This window comes from Stegostoma tigrinum, chromosome 17, assembly GCF_030684315.1.
Source record: "Stegostoma tigrinum isolate sSteTig4 chromosome 17, sSteTig4.hap1, whole genome shotgun sequence".
NCBI lineage: Eukaryota > Metazoa > Chordata > Chondrichthyes > Orectolobiformes > Stegostomatidae > Stegostoma > Stegostoma tigrinum.
Window position 1 is genome coordinate 18004563 of NC_081370.1, and position 24874 is coordinate 18029436.

Sequence of the window (24874 nt, forward strand, 5' to 3'; positions counted from 1 at the left end):
TCCAACCAGCTTAAAACTATGACCCCTCGTGTTAGCCTTTTCCGCCCTGGGAAATAGCCTCTGGCTATCAACTCTATCTATGCCTCTCATTATCTTGTATACCTCAATTAGGTCCCCTCTCCTCCTCCTTCTCTCCAATGAAAAAAGCCTGAGCTCAGTCAACCTCTCCTTGTAAGACAAGCCCTCCAGTCCAGGCAGCGTCCTGGTAAACCTCCTCTGAACCCTCTCCAAAGCATCCACATCTTTCCTATAATGGGGCGACCCGAACCGGACGCAGTATTCCAAGTGCGGTCTAACCAAAGTTTTATAGAGCTGCAACAAGATCTCACGACTCTTAAACTCAATCCCCCTGTTAATGAAAGCCAAAACACCATATGCTTTCTTAACAACCCTGTCCACTTGGGTGGCCATTTTAAGGGATCTATGTATCTGCACACCAAGAACCCTCTGTTCCTCCACACTGCCAAGAATCCTATCCTTAATCCTGTACTCGGCTTTCAAATTCGACCTTCCAAAATGCATCACCTCGCATTTATCCAGGTTGAACTCCATCTGCCACCTCTCAGCCCATCTCTGCATCCTGTCAATGTCCCGCTGCAGCCTACAACAGCCCTCTATACTGTCAACGACACCTCCGACCTTTGTGTCGTCTGCAAACTTGCTGACCCATCCTTCAATCCCCTCATCCAAGTCATTAATAAAAATTACAAACAGTAGAGGCCCAAGGACAGAGCCCTGTGGAACCCCACTCACCACTGACTTCCAGGCAGAATATTTTCCTTCTACTACCACTCGCTGTCTTCTGTTGGCCAGCCAATTCTGTATCCAGACAGCTAAGTTCCCCTGTATCCCATTCCTCCTGGCCTTCTGAATGAGCCTACCATGGGGAACCTTATCAAATGCCTTGCTGAAGAGCATATACACCACATCCACAGCTCAACCCTCATCAACTTTTCTAGTCACATCCTCAAAGAACTCGATAAAGTTTGTGAGGCATGACCTGCCCCTCACAAAGCCGTGTTGACTGCATTTAATCAAGCCGTGCTCTTCCAGATGGTCATAAATCCTATCCCTCAGAATCCTTTCTAACACCTTGCAGACGACAGACGTGAGACTTACTGGTCTGTAATTGCCGGGGATTTCCCTATTTCCTTTCTTGAAGAGAGGAATTACATTTGCCTCTCTCCAGTCCTCAGGTATGACTCCAGTGGAGAGCAAGGATGCAAAGATCTTCGCAAGTGGCGAAGCAATTGCATTTCTCGTTTCCCAAAGCAGCCGAGCACAAATCTGGTCCGGGCCTGGCGACTTGTCAATCTTAATGTTTGACAAAATTTTCAGCACATCAGCTTCCTCTATCTCTATCCATTCCAGCATGCACACCTGCTCTTCAAAGGTTTCATTCGCTACAAAGTTCATTTCTTTCGTAAAGACTTTTTTTTTGAAAAAGGCTAGTTATTACTGTACAACAATTAAATCATGCTACGTGCTGCTTAGGAACTACGCAAGATGGAATATTAAAGTCCCATTTAAAAGGGGACTCCAATTTCCAACGGTGTTAATTTGGTACTCACATTGCAAATTTTATTATTTCACATTTTTGGTCTTGGAAGTTCACCACTGATGGTATCTTTGTCCTGAGAGTTTCTGGTTATTCAAATAACTTGGATATAATGGGGAAGTAGATTCTAACAATATTTGATATTTAGTATAAATCTGAGGACAATGGGTTTGTGATCCAGCTGTTACAGATTCTCGTTTATAAAAAGGTATTTTTTAAATGACTTGGGTTTTCAAAGAAAAACCCTGTTGAGCAGCTGCCTTGAAACTGACCCCCCCTATATTTTAGGAAAAGGAGAAAATCCGCCTGAAGAATCAAGAACAAGAAGAAAGAATACAGAGAGTAGAGGAAGAGAAGAAACTCCAGTTGGAAGAGTTTAAAAAGTACTTGAATGTTCGTTTAATATGTAGTATTCTAAACTGAAGTTAGTTACAATATCTGAAAATATTTGCTTGTTATTGTTAAATTGCTATTTATATTTTTTAATGGAAGTGATAATGGATACTAGCTCTGGCTCCAGATATGACTAAATCTTTGAGTTTCTACAAAGTTGATGCTGAAAAGCTCTAGAACCCACTGCAATTTGAAGAAAGGTTTTTGATCCTGGCCAATAAACACTACAAAAAGATCCTCATCCATTACTGGAACCAATTCCAAGTCATTTGTTGTGCATGAAGTACACTGGAGTGTGATGAATAATTGCGTAAGGTCATCAAATATTAGGTGCAAAGCAGGAACTGAACGTTTACTTCTGAAAATCTAAAACACTGCCTTTAGTCATATCAGTATCCAGAAATCTCTTTGGATCCTGTTTCTCTTGAGTTTACTAGAAATGTCATTGACCTGGTTGACTGACTGTATCTTGAATTTGTGAATGCCCAAACTTTTGATCTTAATTATTTATTGCTGCTTTCAAATCCTGTACCACATTTAATTGAATTCTTTTTCACATGCTGACATGAAACCCAGTTAACAACATGTGCTAGGAACAATTACAAAGTGTTTTGCAGAGAATTCAGTGGCAATGAAGGAAGGTATAGGACAATTTAAGACAAAACTATTGTTAACTTGTTCCATGCCAATAGTATGTGCTTCCTGCTTGTTCTCAGATTTAGTGTTGCTTTTATAAATTAAAACCGTATACTTGATGCTTTAAACAGTGGATGAACAAATTGAATTTCCCTCGATAATTTCTGAGAATCAGCAAGGGTGGACTTGAATGTAGGGATAATGAGATACTCAGTCCGAAAAATTTAAACTTTTCAAAGTGAGAGGCAATATAATGTACCTAGATAATTGAAAAAATGTGGGGCCACATTCTCAGGGCGTAGCAAACCTCTGCAGATTGACACTCCTTCCCGTTTTTAACAAAAGAAGGGGGCTCTGCTTTTCTGATAGGAGCTATAAGTGGAATCTCCTATCAAAATGTGCTTCCATTCTGACAGTATTCTTGTAGCACACAGCTGTCAAAAAGCTCCTAGAAATGAGAACCAAAGTTGTAAAATAAAACTAAGTATTTTCTCTGATTGCAAACTGTTTTGAATCTAGATTCCACTGTAGAAAATTTTCTAAATGGTTGCACCCTTCAACTGCCTTTTAGTTGATGCAATAAAATTGAATGGGAAATTTTATATGTAACCAAAAGTCATGAACATGTGCGGGTTTATGAAAAAGCAGTGTGGATGCTATACAATATAGGTTCTATCATTTTTCTATAAATGCTTCTGAATAGAATTGTTTGTTTTATCTTTGTACAGAAAGCAGAACCTACGGTTGAGATATGTTGCTGTACTCGGGAAAGAGTTTCCAAAACAAGAGGAGGGAAAAAAGAGAAAAATTGAGCGAAATAATTCTCAGATTGATGAGCAGAATGAAAAGGTATAATGTTCTGTTGCCTAAACATGGCTTTCTCATGGGCGACCCAGGCATTGAACAATTGAGTGGGCAGATAACAAAGTGTGAAGCTGGATGAACACAGCAGGCCAAGCAGCATCTCAGGAGCACAAAAGCCGACTTTTCGGGCCTAGACCCTTCACCAGAGAGGGGGATGGGCAGAGGGTTCTGCAATAAATAGGGAAAACGGGGGAGGCGGACCGAAGATGGATAGAGGAGAAGATAGGTGTAGAGGGGATATGTCAGTCTGGGGAGAACGGACCGGTCAAGGAGGCGGGATGAGGTTGGTAGGTGGGAAATGGAGGTGTGGCTTGAGGTGGGAGGAGGGGATAGGTGAGAGGAAGAACAGGTTAGGGAGGCTGGGACGAGCTGGGCTGGTTTCGTGATGCAGTGGGGGGAGGGGACGAGCTGGGCTAGTTTTGGGATGCAGTGGGGGAGTGGGAGATTTTGAAGCTTGTGAAGTCCACATTGATACCATTGGGCTACAGGTTTCCCAAGCGGAATATGAGTTGCTGTTCCTGCAACCTTCGGGTGGCATCATTGTGGCACTGCAGGAGGCCCATGATGGACATGTTGTCTAAGGAATGGGAGGGAGAGTTAAAATGGTTCACGACTAGGAGGTGTAGTTGTTTATTGTGAACTGAGGTGTTCTGCAAAGCGATCCCCAAGCCTCCGCTTGGTTTCCCCAATGTAGAGGAATCCACACCGGGTACAGTGGATACAGTGTACTACATTGTCAAATGTGCCAATGTAGATGTGGAAAGTCATCTTGGGTCCTGGGATGGGGGTGAGGGAGGAGGTGTGGGGGCAAGTGTAGCACTTTCTGCGGTTGCAGGGGAAGGTGCCGGGTGTGCTGGGGTTGGAGGGGAGGGTGAAGCGGAGAAGGGAGTCGCAGAGAGTGGTCTCTCCAGAAGGCAGACAAGGGTGGGGATGGAAGAATGTCTTGGGTGGTGGGATCGGATTGTAAATGGCGGAAAATATTGGAGGATGAACACCTCCACTCGGTTCGCAATAAACAACTACACCTCCCAGTCGCGAACCATTTTAACTGTTCCGGTAAAGTACATGTTTATTCACTTTTACTTCTTTCCCTCCACTTGAAGTGATGATTCCTGTTGTGTACCATGTCCACAGTGTTGAAGAGTGGAAGACTGTCAGTAGACTGATTTCTATGACAGGATCACAGCTGAGCCTGGGGAATTTGGAAGATGGAGTGGGGTGGAGGGCAGGGGTGTCTGCCCTAGTTTGCCTTAGCTGCTACAAAGGAAGTTGACTTTTGATGTTGGGTTCAGACAGGTCGCTGCAGGACATTTTCTGCAGAAGTTCTTCAGTGCAGTGTCATACGCCTGACAATCACCCACTTCATCAATGACAATCTGCCCACTGTTGAAGTCAGAAGTGGGGATGTTTGCTGATTGATTGCAAAATGTTCAGCACCATTCACAACTCCTCAAATACTCAAGTAGTCCATGTATAAATGCAGCAACATCCAGGTTTGGACTGACAAGTGGCGAGTAGCAATTGTGCCACTAACGATTGGGTAATGACCATTTTCAACATGAGAATCTAACCATGGCCCCTTAACATTCAATGGCATTACCATCACTGAATTGCCTGCTGCCAACATCTTGGGAATACCATTGACCAGAAACTGAACTGGAGTATCTATGTAAATACTGCAGCAACAAGTCCAGCTAGAGTATGCTGCAAGTTACCAGCCTCCTCACTATAGCCTTGTAACATGACAAGTTGGCAGTATGATGGAATACTCCCTACTTGGATGAGTGCAGTTCCAACAATGCTGTGGTAACTTGTCACCATCTAGGATAAAGCAGCCTGCTTGATTGGCACCATATTCACTCCCTACACCACTAACAGTTTGTAGCAGCAGTGTATATCATCTTAAAGTACTCTACAGAAATTCACCATAGTTCCTTGAACAGCTCCTTCCAAACCACCTACCACTTAGAAGGGCAAGGGCAGTGAATAAATGGGAACGCAATGCAAATTACTCGCCAAGTTATTTATCATCCTGACTTGGAGAGATTATTGCTGTTCCTTCAGCATCATTGAGTTGAAATTCTGGAACTCCTTTCCTTTCCTAAGAGCTTTGAATATCTACTGACGCCAAATGGACTGCAGATGTTCAAGAAGGTAGCTCCCCTCCATCTTATCCATTAACTAGGGATGGGCAATAAATGTTGGTGATCCAGCAACACCCTTATCCCATGAGTAAATTTTACAGAAATAATTGTTTTGGGCCAGACTATTTGTAATATTTTACTGAGTATTTTGTGTTTTACTTGTTTCCACCATTCTCACTGTAAGTGGTTATGTTGTAGTAGGATATGGTTTGGTGGAAGCTGAATGTACTTGTTTCTCACCCTAACAACTATTTTTTTTCATAGTTTGATCATAGTGGCATACCAGAATGAACTAATGCACATTTCCCTTTTAAAAATTTGGTTCACCTCCCAAATTAGCTCCACACTCTGAAGCATCTTTTTTAAAATATATTTTTCAACTATTCTATTACAGCAGGTGACCGCATCCATGTTCTGGATGTATGCTATCAGAAGATAGTTCTGTTTTTCTTGATATCCTTTAAGAAATATTCCCCCAGTATGGCTAGTTAGCTAGTGTGTAATGCATCCATTCGTTTATTAGTGAGCCAATGCAGGAACTCCTAAGCAACATGTAGGCTAGCACTATAGATTCTTTACTATCTGCTCTGATTTTTGACACAATTTAGAACCTTCAACTGTTTTTACAGTAGCTTTTTTAAAAGACCTGTCAAATAAATGGCATATTTTAATGCATTATACATTTCTATGAATTTAAAAACTTTGACAGCAATGCAATTTGTTGATATCCAGTGTGAGCCTCTTCTCTTAAATTCTGAAGGTGAGAACAATTAATGTTTACTCCTGCAGGAAGGGGAACGCCAAGAGCTGCTGCAACAGGAGGAAGAACTGGAGAGGCAACGAAAAATGGCAGAAGCCAGAAAGCTTAAAGAGCAGCGACAAACTGAGCTAGAGTTGGACGCACTGCATGAGCTGCAACAGACTGCAGATAGGCAGTGGGAAAGAAAAAGAGAACAAGAGCACTTCGAAGCAGAGAAGTATGCACCTATTTAAAATGATGCAGTTGCATGACACAATTACAAATTAAATTACCTTTCAGCCCAAATGTTCAAACATGTGACTGTCATCATCTTTTCTGTTTCACTTGATTTCATTCCCTCAAATTGAACTTTCTCCTACCCCAATACTCGTGGTTCTCAAAGACTTGTAATAAAGGAACCACTCATATAGGGCAAAAAGCCAATAGGCTACTACCACCCTGCCCTGCCCTGACCCTTCACTTAGTTGTCACTGCAAAATAGGCTAAACAAAATTAATGAGAAGGCTGCTGCTTTTGTGTTTGGAACACCAATTTGTTAATGACCTGCTCAAATTTTTAGTCTTGTGTTTTGCTCCTTGTTTAGCCAATGCCTAACCTTTTGTCTTCAGCCCCACAAATATTGAAAAATTGGCCTACGCTGTATGTTGTAACAGAAACGTAAATTTTATAAATCAACCGTGTTGCTTATGTAGGAGCTAGAATAGTGGACTAGTGGTGGAGTGGGGTCATTGGCTTATATCCTTGTATGGTAGTGACTTGCATTTTCGATCAACCTGTGGACCATCTGGGAACTACTGCCCTATGTTATTGAAAGCTATAGTTTCCAATGCTTTGGTAAAATACTATACAGCTCAAAATTCCAGATTCTTGCTTTTGAAAGGTGAAAACATGCAATTATACTGCTGAGTATTTACAAGTTAAATGGAGATTGAATTCAATCACTACATCTTTTTCAGGAATCCTATTGACCAAACAGTATACTGTGAATTATAAAGGAGATTATTCTATGCATTTTAATACTTGCAATTTGAACTGGCTTTTCTTAGAGCTCTTACTTGTAAATGGGAAAAGGTTGCAAATGAAAACTGGGCAACAGCCTTTTTTTTTCCTGCTACTATTTCTTTTCACTGTGTATGTGCACATTTATACATACACACTTTTTGTTTTGAAGCTGGTTTTGGGTACGGTGTTTTGTGTAACAGCTGGTTTTAACTACAACAATTGTTTTAACTGATTGCGGGACAGTACTAGTTGCTGAAGAATTTGTAGTCTTGCCAGTATGATAGCTGAAGTAAGATGTGTACTGATCACTCCTATGTTATGTAATGATCCCAGCTGAAGGTATTATATACATCTTAAGTTTATTAACTATCCTTTTATTTGGTACTTGGTCAAACGCTTTCTAGAAATCCAAATACCCAACATCCACTAAATCACTTCTTCCACCTTCGAGTTAGTGTTTAATCAAAAAAATTGATTAGAATGATCAAGTAACAAACTGATTTAAAAATAAATCTGTTGCTCTGCCATCTGAAGTCTTTCCAACCTTCAGTTAAATGGCAGCACAGTGGTTAGCACTGCTGCCTCACAATGCCAGGTGACTGTGCAAACTCCACACAGACAGACGTTCTCCCTGTGCCTGTGTGGGTTTCCTCCCACAGCCCCCAAAGATTTTTTTAAAAATTCATTTTATGGGATGAGGCTGTCACTGGCTAGGCAGCATTTATTGCCCATCCCTAATTGCCTGAAGAACAGTTAAGAGTCAACCACATTGCTATGGGTCTGGAATCACATGTAAGCCAGACCAGGTAAGAATGGTAGTTTCCTTCCCTAAACGATATTAGGGAACCAGATGGGTTTTTCTGATAACCATGAATCCATTGTCAATTATCACTTGATTCTTAGCTCCAGAAAATTATTGAATTAAATTGCGACGAGCTGCCATGGGTATTCGAACCCAGAGCATCATCTGTGTCTCTGAATTAACAGTACAGGGATAATACCACTAGGCTATTGCCTGTCCCCTGTTGCCCTTGTCGGTGGTGATGAGCTGCTGCCTCGAACCACTGCAACCCACCTGCTGTGGGTTAACCAACAATGCCATTAGGTAGGGAATTCCAAGACATTTGATTCTTTCAGTGAAGGGATGGTGAAATATTTCCAAGTCAGGATGGTCAGTGACTTGGAGGGCAAAGGTTCCAGGTGGTTGTGTTCCCATGTGTTTGCTGCCCTTGTCCTTTTTCGATGGAAGTGATTATGGGTTTAGAAGGTGCTGTCTGAGGATCTTCAGTGAATGTTTGCAGTGCATCTAGTATTTAGTACACACTACTGCTACTGAGCATTGAAGGGAGTGGATGCTTGTGGATGTAGTGCCAATCAAGCATACTGCTTTGTCCTTGGTGTGCCTCTTCAGTGATATTAGAACTGCAAGTGGGAAGTGTTCCATCACGCTCCTGACATGTGCCTTGTAGATGGTGGACAGACTTTGGGGAGTCAGGGAGGTGAGTTACTCACTGCAGTGTTCCTAGCCTCTGACTTACTCTTACAGCTACTGTTTATGTAGTAAGCCTAGTTGAGTTTCTGGTTGATGGTAACCCTAAGAATGTTGATGGTGGGAGATTGATGGTGACGCCATTGAATGTCAAAGGGCAATGGTTGGATTGTCTCTTATTTATGATGGTCATAGCGTGGCATTTACCTGGCACAAGTGTTACTTCTGTGTACAGAACATTGGATGTGGCAGGACAGGAGATGGCAGTTAATAAACCTGAGAATACTGCTTTATTAATGGAGGCATACAGTACAAGAGTGGCAATTATGTTGAATTTGTCACAAACATATTTGTTAGGCAGCACCTGGCGTGTTTTCACCATTGTAAGTGCCATATTATAGTAAAGTTATGAATGCATTGGCGAATGTAGAAGCAATTTTCAAGAATGGTTCCTGGAATGAGAAACTTCAGTTATTAGGTAAAAATTGAGGAAACTGGGGCTTTGAGTAGATATGGTATAGTGGGTTGTGGGGGCATAGGCAGGAGATCAGCATTGATTTGTGATGAATGGCCTTCTGTGCTATATTACGTCTGAGACTTAAAATGCATCTGATACAATGCCACATGACAGACATGAAGTAATTTATAGGTCATGATAGAAAAGGGGCAATTGCAATTTGGGAACGGAATTTGCTGAGCAATAGGGAACAGACTGATGATGTCTGGCATTTTTCAGGTAAGAAGAATGATTTTAGTGGAGCTTCCCTGGGCTGGAATGAGAACCTTTGTATTTATGATCTAGAACATGGTGTGCAGAGGACAATTTTAAAGTTTTGGGCTTTCAACAAACTTGGGAGAATTATAAACTGAAGGTGTAGTAGTGTAGAATTCCAAAGGACTTTGTCATGTTGATGCAATCTAGTTTGGCAGATGAAGCTCACTGCAGAGAAGTGGGGTGATGCACTTTGCACTTTGGTACAAAGAACATGGACATACAGTATAAAGAAAAGGGCACTGTCCTAAAGTGTGTATAGGGCATTGATAAGCAGGTGTCTATGTGCATAAGTCGTAAAGGTAGCAAGATAAGCATCCTGCATTTTAGGTCACACCATTAATAGGGGCTTGAGTACAAGAACAGAGGATTTAAGACATTGATTAGACCTCCAGTTGAAGTAGTGTGCAGTTCTGGGCACCGTACTAAGGAAGGGTGCAAATGCTTTGGAGAGAGTGCAGAACAGATGTGAGAATGGTCCCATGTATGAGACACCTTTATTAATGAAGAATTATTGGAGACATTGAAACTTTGCTTATTTTTGCTTAGTATAGAAGGCTAAAATGAGATTTGACAGAAGCTTTCAAAACCAATCTGGACTGCCCAGTAGATGGGGAGAAATTTTTCCTACTTTTAAACAGGTCAAGAACCAGAGGTACAGTTTTTTTAAGCCTTCTGCAAAAATAAAACCAAATACAAGGTGATGATAAACATTTTCAAATAATAGTCAGTGTCTGGAATCCATTGCCTGAAGTTTGGAGGAGGCAGGCTCAGTTCGAAGCTTTCAAAAAACCATTGATTTAATTAGAAATATGCAATATGCAGGATTATGGAGAAAAGGCACGAGATCAGCACCAAGTTAAAATGTTCAGAGCTGGTGCAGACACAATGAACTCAATAGCTCCTGCATATTTCGATTCTATCTCCAGCCTCACTCATTTAGCAACCTAGGATAGAAACCATCTGGACTAGCCAACTTGTGTTTTTTTAAACTCAGACAGCCTTGTGAATACCTCTAGGCCATCAATATTTACCTTATTCATTTTCTTCTACACTATCCATATATTGACTTATTAATCCAGGTCCAACAAAACTTTTGGGATCCCCATTACTGTTAACTGCCATTCTGTTATTATTATCATATCCAGCTGACTTTTGTTTTCACTCTCTAACTTATTGGCTTGATTCACCTAGCATGCATCATTTGTTGCCGTTGTTGTCGTTCTTTCACACTCTTTTAGATGCACTTGGCTGGTCTGCTTGACCTGCCTCATTTTCAGAGCGGATCCTAGCATTGCCTCCATTCTTTTTGAACAAAAGCATTTTGGTTAAGGAAGTTCTTCTCAACATCCTGTGTGATGTTTGAGAAACGTATGGACCCTTCTCCCCTTCACCAGGACCATCACCATATTACCAGTATAGTTTTTAAACATGCTTGTGATTTCCCAGTAGACTTTCTCCCTAATTTATTTCATACATGCAATAGTGTTCATTGTGTCGCAGTTTAGGTTCAAGTCTGCATCATTGTGATCTTTCTCTGGTACAGTGTAACTTTGGTGAATAAGAATGCTTCTTCAGACTAAAGTCAATACTACATTGTTTAGGGATCCTATTTTTATCTTTTGGAGTTCAAGCTCAGGAGTGTCGTCTTAACTGGAAAACTAGAATGACTGACTGACAAATTTCTCTTAACAGAGAATGTGAACATGTAGAGAAAGAAAAAGCTGTCCAGTTGCAGCAGAAGCTGGAGTTTCCCACAGCAGAGGATGCTGTACTGCTGGCTCTACCAAAGGGATGGCTTTGTGAGGCAGCACAACAGAAAGAAAGCAAGCTGGTAAAGGTCTGCTTCCTCGTGGGAGTTCCATGTTCTGAATGACCACCCCCACCCCACCCATGTGTAATCCTGTCAAAGTGGAGCTGCAAACTGAATACTTAAGCCATGTCCGTGTCTTGGGCAAATGTATCTGAAATGATAATTTTATTACTGTAATTTCTATCTTGAAGTATAGCGTTTTGCCAACCATGGTAACTGACTCCATACAACCATTTCTGTTGTGAGTGCTATTTAGCTCAATTTTGCTTGTCAAGTTACTTAATATGTATTGAACTGTACAAACTTTAGCTTTTCTAGTTAAGTACCAAAAATGAGAGAGATTTGGACGGAGAAATTGTTCACTTCAGAAAACAAATGGAATGTTGGCATTTTGTTGGGGCGGGAAGTGTGGCACACAGGAAAGCAGAGTTGAGGATTATCAGAGCAGCCATGATTTCATTGAATGGTGGCAAAGATTCATGAGCCAAATAGCTTGTGCTCCTGTCTTGCAGACTAGTTACTGAAATGTTAGTCCAGTATGCTTTGGCAAGCTGAAAGTAAACATTTAAAATGCTTTCCACTGGTAATTACACTGGTGAGCTGATGTATAATAATATAAAGAGGCTGTTTAATTTTTGATCTAGGATGGGAAAGGTGAACCCTGCCATGTATTTTATGATAAAGCTTACACATGCTTTGAAGTGCCATAACACCGCTTCGAGCTAATAACTTGGAAAATGGGAATAGGTTGGATATTTCTCTTGCCAAGTTGGCATAGATGCAATGGGCTGACTGACATCCTTCTGTTATGAATTTTCTTTTTCTATTTTGGAAGCTGTGGGGCTGAGGAAGTTACAATTGGCCGACTTAAAGGTCACTAAAGAAAAGCAGATTTGAAAGCAAGATTTGAAATAATATTTATGGCCCTGTTCGTAGGAAGAGCAGCAATTGAAAGAGCTGGGAAGTCTGTCTTTAGCAAATGAGGAAACTGCAAGTCTCAAGGTGGAACCAGAGCAGCCAAAATATGAGAATGGTCTTAGTGAAGATCAAAGAAAATGCAAGGAAGAACAATACATGAAAGCGCAGGAAGAGGCCTCCAAAAATATACTGAATGTAACTGTAGAGGTGCACGTAAGTGTTTTACTGTTTGGGGCTTAGAAGGAGATGACAAAGGCACGCTCATCAATCATTTGACTTAATATAATCAATTTTTTAAAATCCAAAAGTATGTTGGAATACTGTAGGGCAATTCATTGATATTTGAATCATTATCCCAAAAAAATGTTAGAGGAATTTCCTTTAATCATAGTTGAGGGACCTTAAGACTGCATTATGTCTGACATTGTTGTTTCAAAATACTTGTCTCAATACTCAAGTGAGAGTAGTTGGTATTGTGGTATAGTTGGAAAAGGGCAGTGTGTACTGCATTGAGAACTAAAGGGACTTTTTTTTAAAAGCTGATGCTTCAACAATTTATGGGATTTCAATGGATTAAATTTTCTTTTTCAGCGCTCACCAGTATTGGAGTCTTACACTATGACTCCCAATGGCTATTCCAAAATCAAGTTGTCTGAAGTCAATCTGGAAACTTATGGGATGGATTTACAAAGTGATGATTCAACAGATGATGAGGGAGTACCACGTAAACCCATCCCTACTTGGGCTAATGGTAAGGAGCTAATATCGCATCAATTTAGAATTTTTTTTGGTGGCTGAATCCAAGTAAATAAACTTGCAAGCTCTATCCTGATTATCAGCTCAGTGATAATAAAATGTGAGGCTGGATGAACACAGCAGGCCCAGCAGCATCTCAGGAGCACAAAAGCTGATGTTTCAGGCCTAGACCCTTCATCAGAGAGGGGGATGGGGTGAGGGTTCTGGAATAAATAGGGAGAGAGGGGAGGCGGCCCGAAGATGGAGAGAAAAGAAGATAGGAGAGTATAGGTAGGGAGGGGATAGGTCAGTCCAGGGAAGACGGACAGGTCAAGGAGGTGGGATGAGGTTAGTAGGTAGGAGATGGAGGTGCGGCTTGAGATGGGAGGAAGGGATGGGTGAGAGGAAGAACAGGCTAGGGAGGCAGAGACAGGTTGGACTAGTTTTGGGATGCAGTGGGTGGAGGGGAAGAGCTGGGCTGGTTGTGTGGTGCAGTGGGGGGAGGGGACGAACTGGGCTGGTTTTGGGATGCGGTGGGGGAAGGGGAGATTTTGAAGCTGGTGAAGTCCACATTGGTACCATTGGGCTGCAGGGTTCCCAAGCGGAATATGAGTTGCTGTTCCTGCAACCTTCTGGTGGCATCATTGTATCAGCTCAGTTAGCCTGATTTGGTCTGGGCAGAACAACTGGTCACAACTGAAATGGACAAGTTGTGTAATTCCTCCTACTTTGATTTGTTATACACTGTTATTGGAACAAAAGCAAAATAGTGCAAATGCTAGAAGTACTCCATCCACTTGAAGCTTTTTCCTTTTGTGTGTCTGTCTTGCTCCAAACCAACCCCACCCCCAACCCCCGCAGGGCGTGTGCACGCGCACACATTACACCCACCATGTTGCCTGATCAGCTGCATATTTCCATTCATTTGTTTCTAACTCCTGCAAGGAGCATTTGTGAGCTTTCCAGTAAAGCCTAAATTTACTAGGCAGAAAGAACTATTGCTAGTATAAGCTCACAGGTAAAGGTTAAAATGTAAGTTTATTCCTTTTCAATTTTTGCACAAGCATGACTAAGTTTTTCTATGTAATAAGTGGAGAAGCTTAGCTTGTTGCAAGTTTGTTTTTTTAAAATGTGCATCTTCACTGAGTTTTTTCTTTGCTTTCTGTCTCCTCTCTGCACTCTAAGTATTAACTCTGGATAAGCAATTGAGAGAAGGGATGGATGTTAGTGCTGCAGCCACAATAGTTTACATCTAAATTAACATGATTTATCAATTGATGGAAATTTATAGAACATAGAACATTACAGCCCGAAGGTTGCAGGAACAGCAACTCCTATTCCGCTTGGGAACCCTGCAGCCCAATGGTATCAATGTGGACTTCACCAGCTTCAAAATCTCCCCTTCCCCCACCGCATCCCAAAACCAGGCCCTTCGGCCCTCGATGTTGTGCCGACCTGTCATACCAATCTCAAGCCCATCTAACCTACACTATTCCATGGACGTCCATATGCTTATCTAATGACGACTTAAATGTACCTAAAGTTGGCGAATCTACTACCGTTGCAGGCGAAGCGTTCCATTCCCTTACTACTCTGAGTAAAGAAACTACTCCTGACATCTGTCCTATATTTTTCACCCCTCAGTTTAAAGCTATGCTCCCTCGTGCTCGCCGTCACCATCCTAGGAAAAAGGCTCTCCCTATCCACCCTATCTAACCCTCTGATTATTTTATATGTTTCAATTAAGTCACCTCTCAACCTTCTTCTCTCTAATGAAAACATCCTCAAGTCCCTCAGCCTTTCCTCGTAAGACCTTCCCTCCATACCAGGCGACATCCGAGTAAATCTCCTCTGCACCCTTTCCAAAGCTTCCACATCCTTCTTCTAATGCGGAGACCAGAACTGTACACAATACTCCAAGTGCGGCCGCACCAGAGTTTTGTACAGCTGCAGCATAACCTCTTGCTTCCAGATTGTGCACAAACCTGTCCAGAATTCCTTTCATCTAACTTTATAGCTATTGCAAGCTATCCTAAAATATGACACTCAGTTTACAAATTACGTCTTAGTAGTGAAGATTCTTTTGAATCCCAACCACAACCATTCTCTTTCTCTCACTCTCTCTTGGAAGGCCAGAGTGAGCGCAAAGTTACCCATTTTTAGCTTTCTCTAAGCCCTCCCTTGAGTAACATCCTCAGCTACAAATCATCTCCACCCTCCTGTTTACTCCTTGTGCTCTCCATTAAATCAATTTGAGTATCTTCAGAGTCTAAGCTACCTTGCCTTTGCATTGAGCATCAATGGAACAAATGATCAGGCCTTGTCTGCAACCATTTACATCCTTGATTATTCCTTCACCATTTTTTTGTCCTTATTCCTCTTAAAGTCATTTTTCTCATGTAGGTTTGGTCTTCAGTTATAGTTCTTAGATTAACGATAAGTTCAAAAGGTACAGACTGAATCCAAGATTCACAATTTAGCCTTTGTCCTTGTTTTCTGAATTTGTTGTCCACAGATGATGATTGGGGAGGAGACGTAGAAGCCAAAAAGAGGAAGCTCAATAATGCCCATTTGTAATTTTTGTAATAAATACCTCATCACCACTTTTTAATACATGCAAGAGCTTAGTCTGCATTGTACAAAAATAGCCAACAGTACAATTCCTCCACATATTTGGGAGTCAGTACAAAATTGAGTGACAGTTTACAAAACATTTCCAACCTGGTCTACAAACATGACACTGGTCTCCATTTTTTTTTTGAGATTTTAGCTCACTATCTTGCTCTCATTCTCATTTTTCTGTCCTTGGCCTGATCACTTGTTCCATTGATGCTCAATGCAAGCTTGAACAGCACCACGCCTTCAATTAGGCACTTTGCAGTTTCTTGACTTCACAGTGAGTTCACTAATTTCAGACAAGGAACTCTTTTTTTTCTTGCCATGCACTTCTGAATTTCACTTGCTTTTGTTTTTGAACAGTGTGCTACCATTTGTAATTGGACAAATTGTATTCCTACAACCATTATCACCGCCTTCAATTCACAACATTTTTTGTTTGATCTGTCCCAACCACTACCCAGTCTCAGAGCTTCTCTTCTGTTCTTCCTGCCCTCTCCCATTTCAATGGCTTAAATCCCTTTACATTTCTTCAGAACTGAAAGAAAGCAGTCAAATCTGACTCCCATGTTTAATGTTATTTCACTGTGCTCAGATGCTGCCAGACCTGTCAAATATTTCTCTTTCTATTTCAGTTGCTTTTCTTCTTTGCCAAAGACCAGCAACTATTCCTAGATTATACTGGAAATGAAGAAACCTGATTTTTCTTTGCTCCACTGCTAACAGGTTCCTGTAAACCCCTCCCCTAACCAACTTGTCTCCAAGTGCTAGAAGTTCCTGTTCCATTTAATGTATTTCAGCACCCGCCCCCTTAAACCTCTGATCTCCCCTCCCCTCTGTGTGTCTGTTTGTAGCCTATTGTGCCATCTTCAGCCTCCTGGAATATGCCTCCATCTCCCAGTTGGTTGTGTCCGCTCACGCCAGGTATCAATCAAATCTTTCCAGTTGTGTCCAGTGTTGTCTGCAATGTTCATGTTGCTGCATCTGAATCTCCCCCAACAATCTATTACTCGTCCCACCGTGTGTTTTCCTAAATACATATGTTCCTTTGTGGTGTAAACAGCCACCCTCCTCATCTCTCAGGGGCAAGTGGAAATGGCCTCTCATTCATCTGTTTTCTCTGAGCAGATGTTGGGCTGTTGAGATGGGCTTCTTTTCTCCATGGAATTCAGGGGGAGGGAGGAAAGTGTGCTGGAAATCTGAATTGAAATCAGAAAATACTGAAAACAGAGCTGAATACTGGTCATTAGGCTTCTGTAAGGAAACAGATATTTCATATGTAGCCTAGTGATTGTAGTCAAATAAGGTTGTCCTCCCTATCCTAACATCCATAGCTCCAAAACCACCACCATGTGGAGAAATTTGTAAATCCCCTGTATCAGTAATATTGCTAAATGGTTTCCATATTCGGCTTGGAGAATTGTAACAGTTCCAGTCTGTCACATTGCCGGTATTGTTTTTCTGTCATCAGGTGGCCAGTTGCAACAAGCGCTCATAAAGCAGTATTATCACCCACTTGATGCAGACAAATTCTTTGGTATCATTCAATCCCCAAACCTTGAGAACATCTTCGGCAAAAGCAAGCCACGTTACCTGAAACGCACGAGTTCTGCAGTGTGGCATTCACCACCAGTATCCAACAGTGTTAAGAATGTACCCTGTGGTGTTTTGAAACACTGAAAATAATCCTTTCATTTCAAGTGACATTGTAAATGTTGTAATGAGTAAAATGATCCCTCCTGATGTCCTTTTTATCTATATTCATTCTTTAATGGCTGATTTTTTTTTAAAACTTTTTTTCTGTTTTGCAGACAAGCAGCTCACTCAGCTGGTTCTCACAAATTGTTTTTGATCATTTGATGTTCCGAAGCTCTTGCATTTTAATACATTAGAGTTTTCTTGCAGCTAATTTTCATTAAAATTTTATTCGGTACCTGGTTTCAAACCCTGTTGGGATAAAAGTGTGTCTACTTCGTGCCTTCCACCAGAGTCATGTACAAAATGTTTATTGGTATTTCCAAATCGAGTTTAGGTTGTGGGTATGCACCTACAGTGCAATACTCCTGACTTTGCAACATTTGGCAAGTTCAGTGCTTGATATGTGATATGACAGGGGTTGCAGGTGAAGAAATCCATTGTTGCAAGATAATGTTTTTTTTTCCTGTGGTTGGGGCAAAGTGCAAAAAGTGTTGTCGTTGTCGTTCATCTAGCTGTATGTCTTGACCCAAACTGCTTGAATTGGGCAGGTTTCTAATTCTTGATTTTTGGATAAACATTCCTTGTGCTTAAAATGCCTTTAACAAAAGGATTCCATTTCCAATGGAATAAATTTTTTTAGCTGAATAATAATTGATATTGGGTGTTATTATCGTACTTTTTTGTCTTTTGGAAGCTGCTAGAGTAAATCTTCTTTTTAACCAAGATACTGGAAACACACAGCCATGTGGTCCAAGACCCTTTTACTATGAATTCACTTACCTTAGTTGGGATGATACCAATTTCACCATTTTAAAAGTAAAAGCACCTCTGAGTGAGAGACCAGGAAACTGGCAAAATGTACATTTTAAGATTTTTGAAGATGGGACCAGGCTTGTCTGTTTTTATTTTTAAAAACCACCGTCTTCACAAACCAGACTGCCGACATCCACTGTTTAGCTTCTTGTGTAGGATGATCACTTGGCAGCAATCTTAAGTGCTTGCAAGGTCATTACTGAGAGGAATTGTCTTGAAAGGAAGAGAGTAAATTGACCACACAGAGCTCCATAGTGTTTGTTTAAAACCATTGCAAAATCTGTTGCAATAATTGGTTGAAATCACGAAGTTCGATGTGACTTCAAATGCAATATGTCTAAACTCTGGTGTGTTTTGTTTTCATCATGAGTATCTTGGTGTAAAGTAAATTTTTGTAACTAGATCATGTGCAAAAGTCAAATGGGGGAAACGTTTTTCATTTTTAAATATTGCACTTAATAAAGAGTTTGAGATATATTCTGTTAACTTTATTCTTCAATTTGTAAAGTCAAACTGAATATCATTGCACTAATATTTCAACCATTATTGTAAAGCTGAACTAGAACGCTGTTTCTGCAGTTACTGCTATGGAATAGCCATTTATCTCTAGATTTGAAATTACCTCTAACTTTTTAACTTTAAAACTATTGATCCTACTAAAGAGATCATTTTGTGGAAATACAACTTGATGTAAACTTACCCATAATGCAGACTAAAGTTGTCGATTTGCACAGATGATTGAAGTATGTTTTAAAAAAGTCTGATTTTTGACACAATCTGACCTCCTTGGCCACTTGCTGTAGGTATGTTAGAAAGGTTCTACCTACACTATGTACTGCAGTAGGTCAACTGGGCAGCTGACCACTATCTCCTTGATAATTAGGAGCAATTACAATAAATGCTGGTCAAGGACAAAATGGTCAGTAAAATCTGGTTGGTAACATTTTAATGTGTGCATCTTTCCTGTATGACTTCAGTTTCCACAAATTAGTTGTTATGACATAATTGCTCTTGTGTTACTTGTGGAGATGACCAAACCAAAAAAATACAATTTATCAAGGAATTCAACATGAATTAAAATAAACTTGAGTTAATATAAACTGAATTACTTTTTGTAACAGTGCTTAGATTTGTGGGAAGTATTTGTCAATATTTTCAATCAAAAAAGTACTTCTCCAGTAGAACTCCAGCCCCTTGAGGATTTAACCTGATCTTTAGCCAAGAGCAGAATTCCATAACTTCACCTAAATGGCAGATGTCTGCACAACCACTACAACACTGCTCCTGACTGTCTCAAGGCTGTGGAACAATTGAAAAATGTGTGCCAAATGAGCTGGGAAAACTGAAGTAAAAGATGCGGCATATTGCCAGGTTAAAGTAAAATTTACGGGTGATTTGAGATATGCTTGGGGGGGGGAAACAAGCATCTTTGCTGAAACCTTAAATAACAAAACATAATTGCAGCTAAGAGACATAAGGTAAAGTTAATCAAATGTCCCAAATGTTTTTCCTGTTCACCTAGTCCTCTTCCAGCCTACTTTTGCAATTTTCAACCAATGATTTTTTTTCCAATGCTACATTCTAGTTCCCATGCATGCCAGCACATGAATCATATCATACACAGGTTTGAAGCGAAGTCATAAATACCTAGGTAGAGTATGGGGAGTGTGCAACTTTTAGTTAATTGCAGCATTTGTATGACAATGGCAAAGTTCAAATTTGGTCTGTGGATTTTAATTAAATGAAGAGGACTAAGCCCATTGCAGGAAAATCCAAGTTGCATTTGAGGTGGAAAATCAACCAGACTAAGTTCTTCGTTCTTAAGAGCTCAATGTTGGGCCTTCTCCAGGATTCAGACCCAAAGGCACAGATCTTGCCTTGCCAGTTCTCTTTTAAAGGCAGGTGGTAGCTGCTGCTAGTAATGAACCTAGGAAAGGCCTGGCCTCCTCAGTGACTCAGGTTAGTGTGGTCAGATAGTCCTACAGGTGAGAAATGAGGATGGAATAAGAGAACAGGGTGACTTTGTGATCGTCATCCTGCCCAGTGCAGGGTCTGTAGATTGGGCAATAAGGCTTTTGAAAGACGGAAACCTGTGGAAGGTCATAGTTTTTGATGGGCGGCCTTCTGGAGGCACAGGGAAGCCATGCCATTCTCATGAATCCCTGAGACGCCACTAAGTTCTAAAGTTGATGGCAATTGGCTCAATGACAACCTCCTGTAAGGGACCAAAATGTGTCGATCCCAGCTTTAACTATGCTCAACTATGGGGACTCCAGATGTCTTTGGGGGCAGAGAATGCCAAAGATTCTCCTGTTGGCCGCAGCCTCTATTAAGACTTAAAGTATTTTTTTTAAGCTGAGCTCACAATTAATAAAAATCTTCCATTGCAGGAAGACTATATTGTGGAACGTGAGATTAGTTCTTTAAAAAAATCACAGTGCCACCCACAGGACCAATAGCTATTTGCAGAAAAGCGTAGAATTCATTGTTTCATAAGGGAGGTAGCTTTTTGAAAATTCAACTTTAGCTTTTCAAAAAACCTTTGCGCTGTTCTTGATATTCACAGTTTCTATAGTAAATTGGCTTAGTTGAATCAATATGTAAGCTGCCACATTTTCATTACCATTAATTTTAACGTAACTGAAAGGTTCTATAATAGGTGGATAATTAGCTCTATACAAAGACAGTGGAAAAATAACATGCTAAAAATCTGAAACATAGTGCTTGTCAGGTCACTGCGGTGAGGTATCTCAGTCAACAGCCTTTCTTCAGAGTATGAAAATGTTAGAAATGAAATAAGTTTTAAACAAATACAGACATAGGGAAAAAGGATGATGTGGAGTGGAGGGAGTGGTAAAGAATAATAGGAAAAGTATGAGATCATTGGAAGACGGAGGCAATTAGCCGACAAAAGGAATGATTGTGCAAGGTAAAATAGGGTAGCTTGCTGCCTAAGTGAATATTATTCCTCTGTCTTTCTTTTCCCTCTCAAGTTTATAGAAAATGGATTAAATAGCACATAGGTGTACTTGGTAAACTGAGAATTGCTTTTCAATTTCTCATACACAAACACCACCACAGACAACATATGCATCCTCTATCTTTTGTCTCGGATTGAGATTTTAGATAAATCTCTCTCCCTATTTTCACCACCTGTCTGTAATTTCCCCCATTCCCTCCACTTGTTGGCTCTGACTTTGCAAACCACACTGGGGTAAAGTTTTAAAAAAATACTGAAAAAGGATTTTTGTCTTGGCAATGTATTAAACATAGAGGATGGGAATATTTTGAACACAAATAATCCCTTCACATACCAGCCAGACTTGAAAGATAGATAACAGTCGGATACTAAGGGTGGACAAAGAAGAAAAATATCAGGGAAAAACATTTCAGTACCAGTGCAGGCTACAGAATTCAATGACGTCCTTTATTGCTTCATTTTGATTTTTTGAAGTCGCCACAAGATTGTTCCTACACTGATATTCAGTCTTTCATTCATTTGAGAGCTCACCCCTCTGATGTCTCTGAATCTGTTTTATCCCTCCTTCAACAGGTGAGAAGAAACTAGCTCTGATATTTGTTTAGTTTTTTGGGAAAGTACCTAATTAGTTTTTGTATTCTAGATTTATCTTATTATGTTCATTATAATATTCATTAACAACTTGGATAATGACATAAAGTGTCTGAGAAAGGGTCGCTGGACCCGAAGCAGTAACTCCTTTTTTTTTTCCTTCTCAGATGCTGCCAGACCTGCTGAGCTTTTCCAGCAACTTTGCTTTTGCTCTTGATTTACAGCATCTGCAGTTCTTATCAAGTATCCAAATTTGTTGATGACACAAGTTGGGCAGCATTATAGACAACAACATAAAGTTGCAACAGGATATTCGTAGATTAGATAAATGGGCAAAGCTGTGGCAGATTAATGTTAATATAAACAAGTGTGAGGTTATCTATTTTATACCGAAAAAGGATAGATCAGAGTATTTTTTTTAGAATGTATAAAGTTAAATACAGCGGATAACCAAGAAATTTGGGGATTCAGATGGATAATTTAAAATCCCATGAACAGGTGTAGCATATAGTTAAGAAGGCTCATGGAATGATAGCTTTCATATCTAAAGAGCTGGAGTAGAAGGACGCAGATGTTATGCTGCAATTATACAAAATCCTAGTTAGGTCCCACTTTGAGTACTGTGAGCGAATGTTTTACCCTTGAAGGGAGTTTAATGTCAGTTTACACAGATGATACCTGGACTTCAGGGGTTATGTTACTAGGAGTGATGAGACAAGTTAGATCTTTTATTCCCTAGAATTCAGAAGGTGAAGGGGTAATCTAATAGAGGCTTTCGGGATATTAACATGGAGAGACAGGGTAAGTAAAGATAAACTATATTTCCACTGGTTGAAAATTCTAGAGGAGTATTGTCTATGAATTAGAGCCAGGCCATTTAGGAGAGATGTTAGAAAGCACTTTTACATGCCAAGAGCAATGGAGGTTTAGAATTTTATTCCTCAAATGGTGGTCAATGTTAATTCAATTGTTAAATTTAAATCTGAGACAAATTTTTATTAAGGGTATCAAAGGACATGGGTTCAAGGCAGGCACATGGAGTTAGGCCTCAGATCATCCATAATCTTATTGAATGGCACAGCAGGTTTGAGGGGATGAATAGCATACTCCTGTTTCTATGTTCATATGCCTTCCTAAAGGAGGATGGCTCTTACCCCAATATCACACACATCAATGACTGTTCAAATGCTTGCTTAAAGTTAGGAGCAGCAAGCACAAACTTAATAAAATGTCCATCAGCTTTTCAAAGCTGCCTGGCATTTCTCAGTTCATATTACCCTTTACTTTTTGCTGTAGTAGGACTGTCAGTAGTACAGTTTGCATACTTGGGACAAACATTAGGTAGAATCCTCCAATTCCCAAAAACTTCATGATTTCATGTTTTGTTGTGGGACTGAGGAACTTTGTTACTGCTTGTAGCTTTGAGCCCTGGGCCTTGTCCTTATCCCATCCTACCCGTGTCTGTGCAATTTTTCAGATGGTGTATCGGGTAGGAGCTAGCTCTGGTTGCTACGTTGACTTTCCAGTAGTCAATGCAGACCCTTGGAGCAGTCTGGCTTGGGCACACTCTCACAACTGGGAAGCTCCAGTATGCTCTGTTAATTGGTGCTCTTGAGGTTGAGCAAATTTTTCTGTACTTGACCAAAGAACTGTTGCTTTGTACCTGGGGCCACTCCCACATCCACCTCATGCTGACCTAGGTAGGTGACTATGTTTGCTGTATCGGTTAGCTGCATAGGAAAGGGTTCAATTTGGGTCCCACCCATATCTTCCTCCAATTCATCCCCACTACTACCCTCATCCTCTTGGTCAGTAGCAAAGGGACAGATCATTACCTGCTTGTACTGTACTTGCTGATATTGATTTAGCCTGTTGACATGATACAATTTCCTGCTTTCGTGAGCTACTTCGTTAATCTGTGGGCAACTAAGGGTTCACCTGGTTCCATGTGTACACGTGAGATAGGATTGTAAAAGCCTTAAGGCGGCAGGTAGCCTTCATTTACCCAGCAAACACATCCTCTTCCAGCTTAAAGATTCTGGCTGTAGCATGTTTTTATATCACTTTTACATCTGGAAAATCTTAGTGTTCTCAAGCCATGTGAGAGTTACAGCCTCATGAGAGTTGCACTTCGAGTTTTGTTTAGTAAACTAATACAGCCATTTTCTCATTCTGTTGTATACATTATCTCATAAACTGGTTCAGAGGTCTCCAAAGGTAGATGGGGCACTTTAGCATGCCCAATAGTGTCCAGGGATGAGTAGGCTAGGTGGATGAGCCATGGGAAATGCAGGGTTTTTAGGGATAGGGTAGATCGGTAGGGCTGGATGGGATGCTGTTCAGAGGGTCAGTGTGAACTCGATAGGCCAAATGGCCTGCTTCCACATTGTAAGAATTTTTTCATTCTAAGTTATTATGCACCTCTGAAGCATGTGGGACTTGAACCTGAGCCTCTTGGCTCAAAGGCAGCTTTTTCTGTCTTAAAAACCTCTCCTTGATTACCTTCAGAGGCTTTTACACTTGGTACCTGGAAGCTAATTCAAACGGAGTAAAGCTGTGGACTCATTGGGGGAATGTCTGGTGGCAAAAGGAATTAAGTCTAGTCCCTTATCCCAAATATGGGTGTACTAGGGACAGTACACTCATTATCTTTTTTTAAGAGTCTGGTGGTACTCCTGCTCCTATTCTTTTTTCTCATTAAATGGGTAAATAGGTTTTTGAAATATTGGGAGCTCAGACCAATGATGAGCTAGCGTGAAAGAGGAGTTGAAGCCTGGGGCAGATCAGCCATTAATTGTTGAGTAATTGGACAGGCTTGAGGGGCTGAATGGCTTACTCCTGATCCTATTAGTTATGTTTATATGTTCCACCACACCCTGGCACAGCAGGTGATATGCTAAAGACTTCAGCAGGGCCCCTCCCCCGCCCCACCCAAGTTACCCATAACTCCATAACTTCCTGAAATAGTTTGGATGTGTCAAATTTAAGCACTGATCTGAGTGTGCCAGTAATACTGGCTGAAGAATTGTGTCAATTCCCTCACCACTGTCTTGGTTTGGTTAATATGGTTCTCATGTGAACAGCCTCTGGGA

At 40.7% G+C, this 24874-nt stretch overlaps 1 protein-coding gene across 2 annotated transcripts in view; it reads left to right on the plus strand.

The window, feature by feature from the left end:
• The window catches only part of LOC125459420 (inner centromere protein-like), a 59810-nt gene extending 42342 nt beyond the window's left edge, over positions 1-17468 (plus strand). Inside the window, exons 10-16 of one of the 2 annotated variants that reach the window (XM_048545847.1) lie at positions 1847-1941; positions 3316-3436; positions 6385-6572; positions 11314-11458; positions 12368-12562; positions 12941-13100; positions 17172-17468. In XM_048545847.1, coding sequence (XP_048401804.1) covers positions 1847-1941; positions 3316-3436; positions 6385-6572; positions 11314-11458; positions 12368-12562; positions 12941-13100; positions 17172-17380 — 1113 coding nt within the window. In that variant the 3' untranslated portion in view covers positions 17381-17468. The remainder of the gene's footprint in view (positions 1-1846; positions 1942-3315; positions 3437-6384; positions 6573-11313; positions 11459-12367; positions 12563-12940; positions 13101-17171) is intronic. The other variant, XM_048545849.1, reaches the window with a different exon arrangement.
• Positions 17469-24874: the final 7406 nt, after the last annotated feature.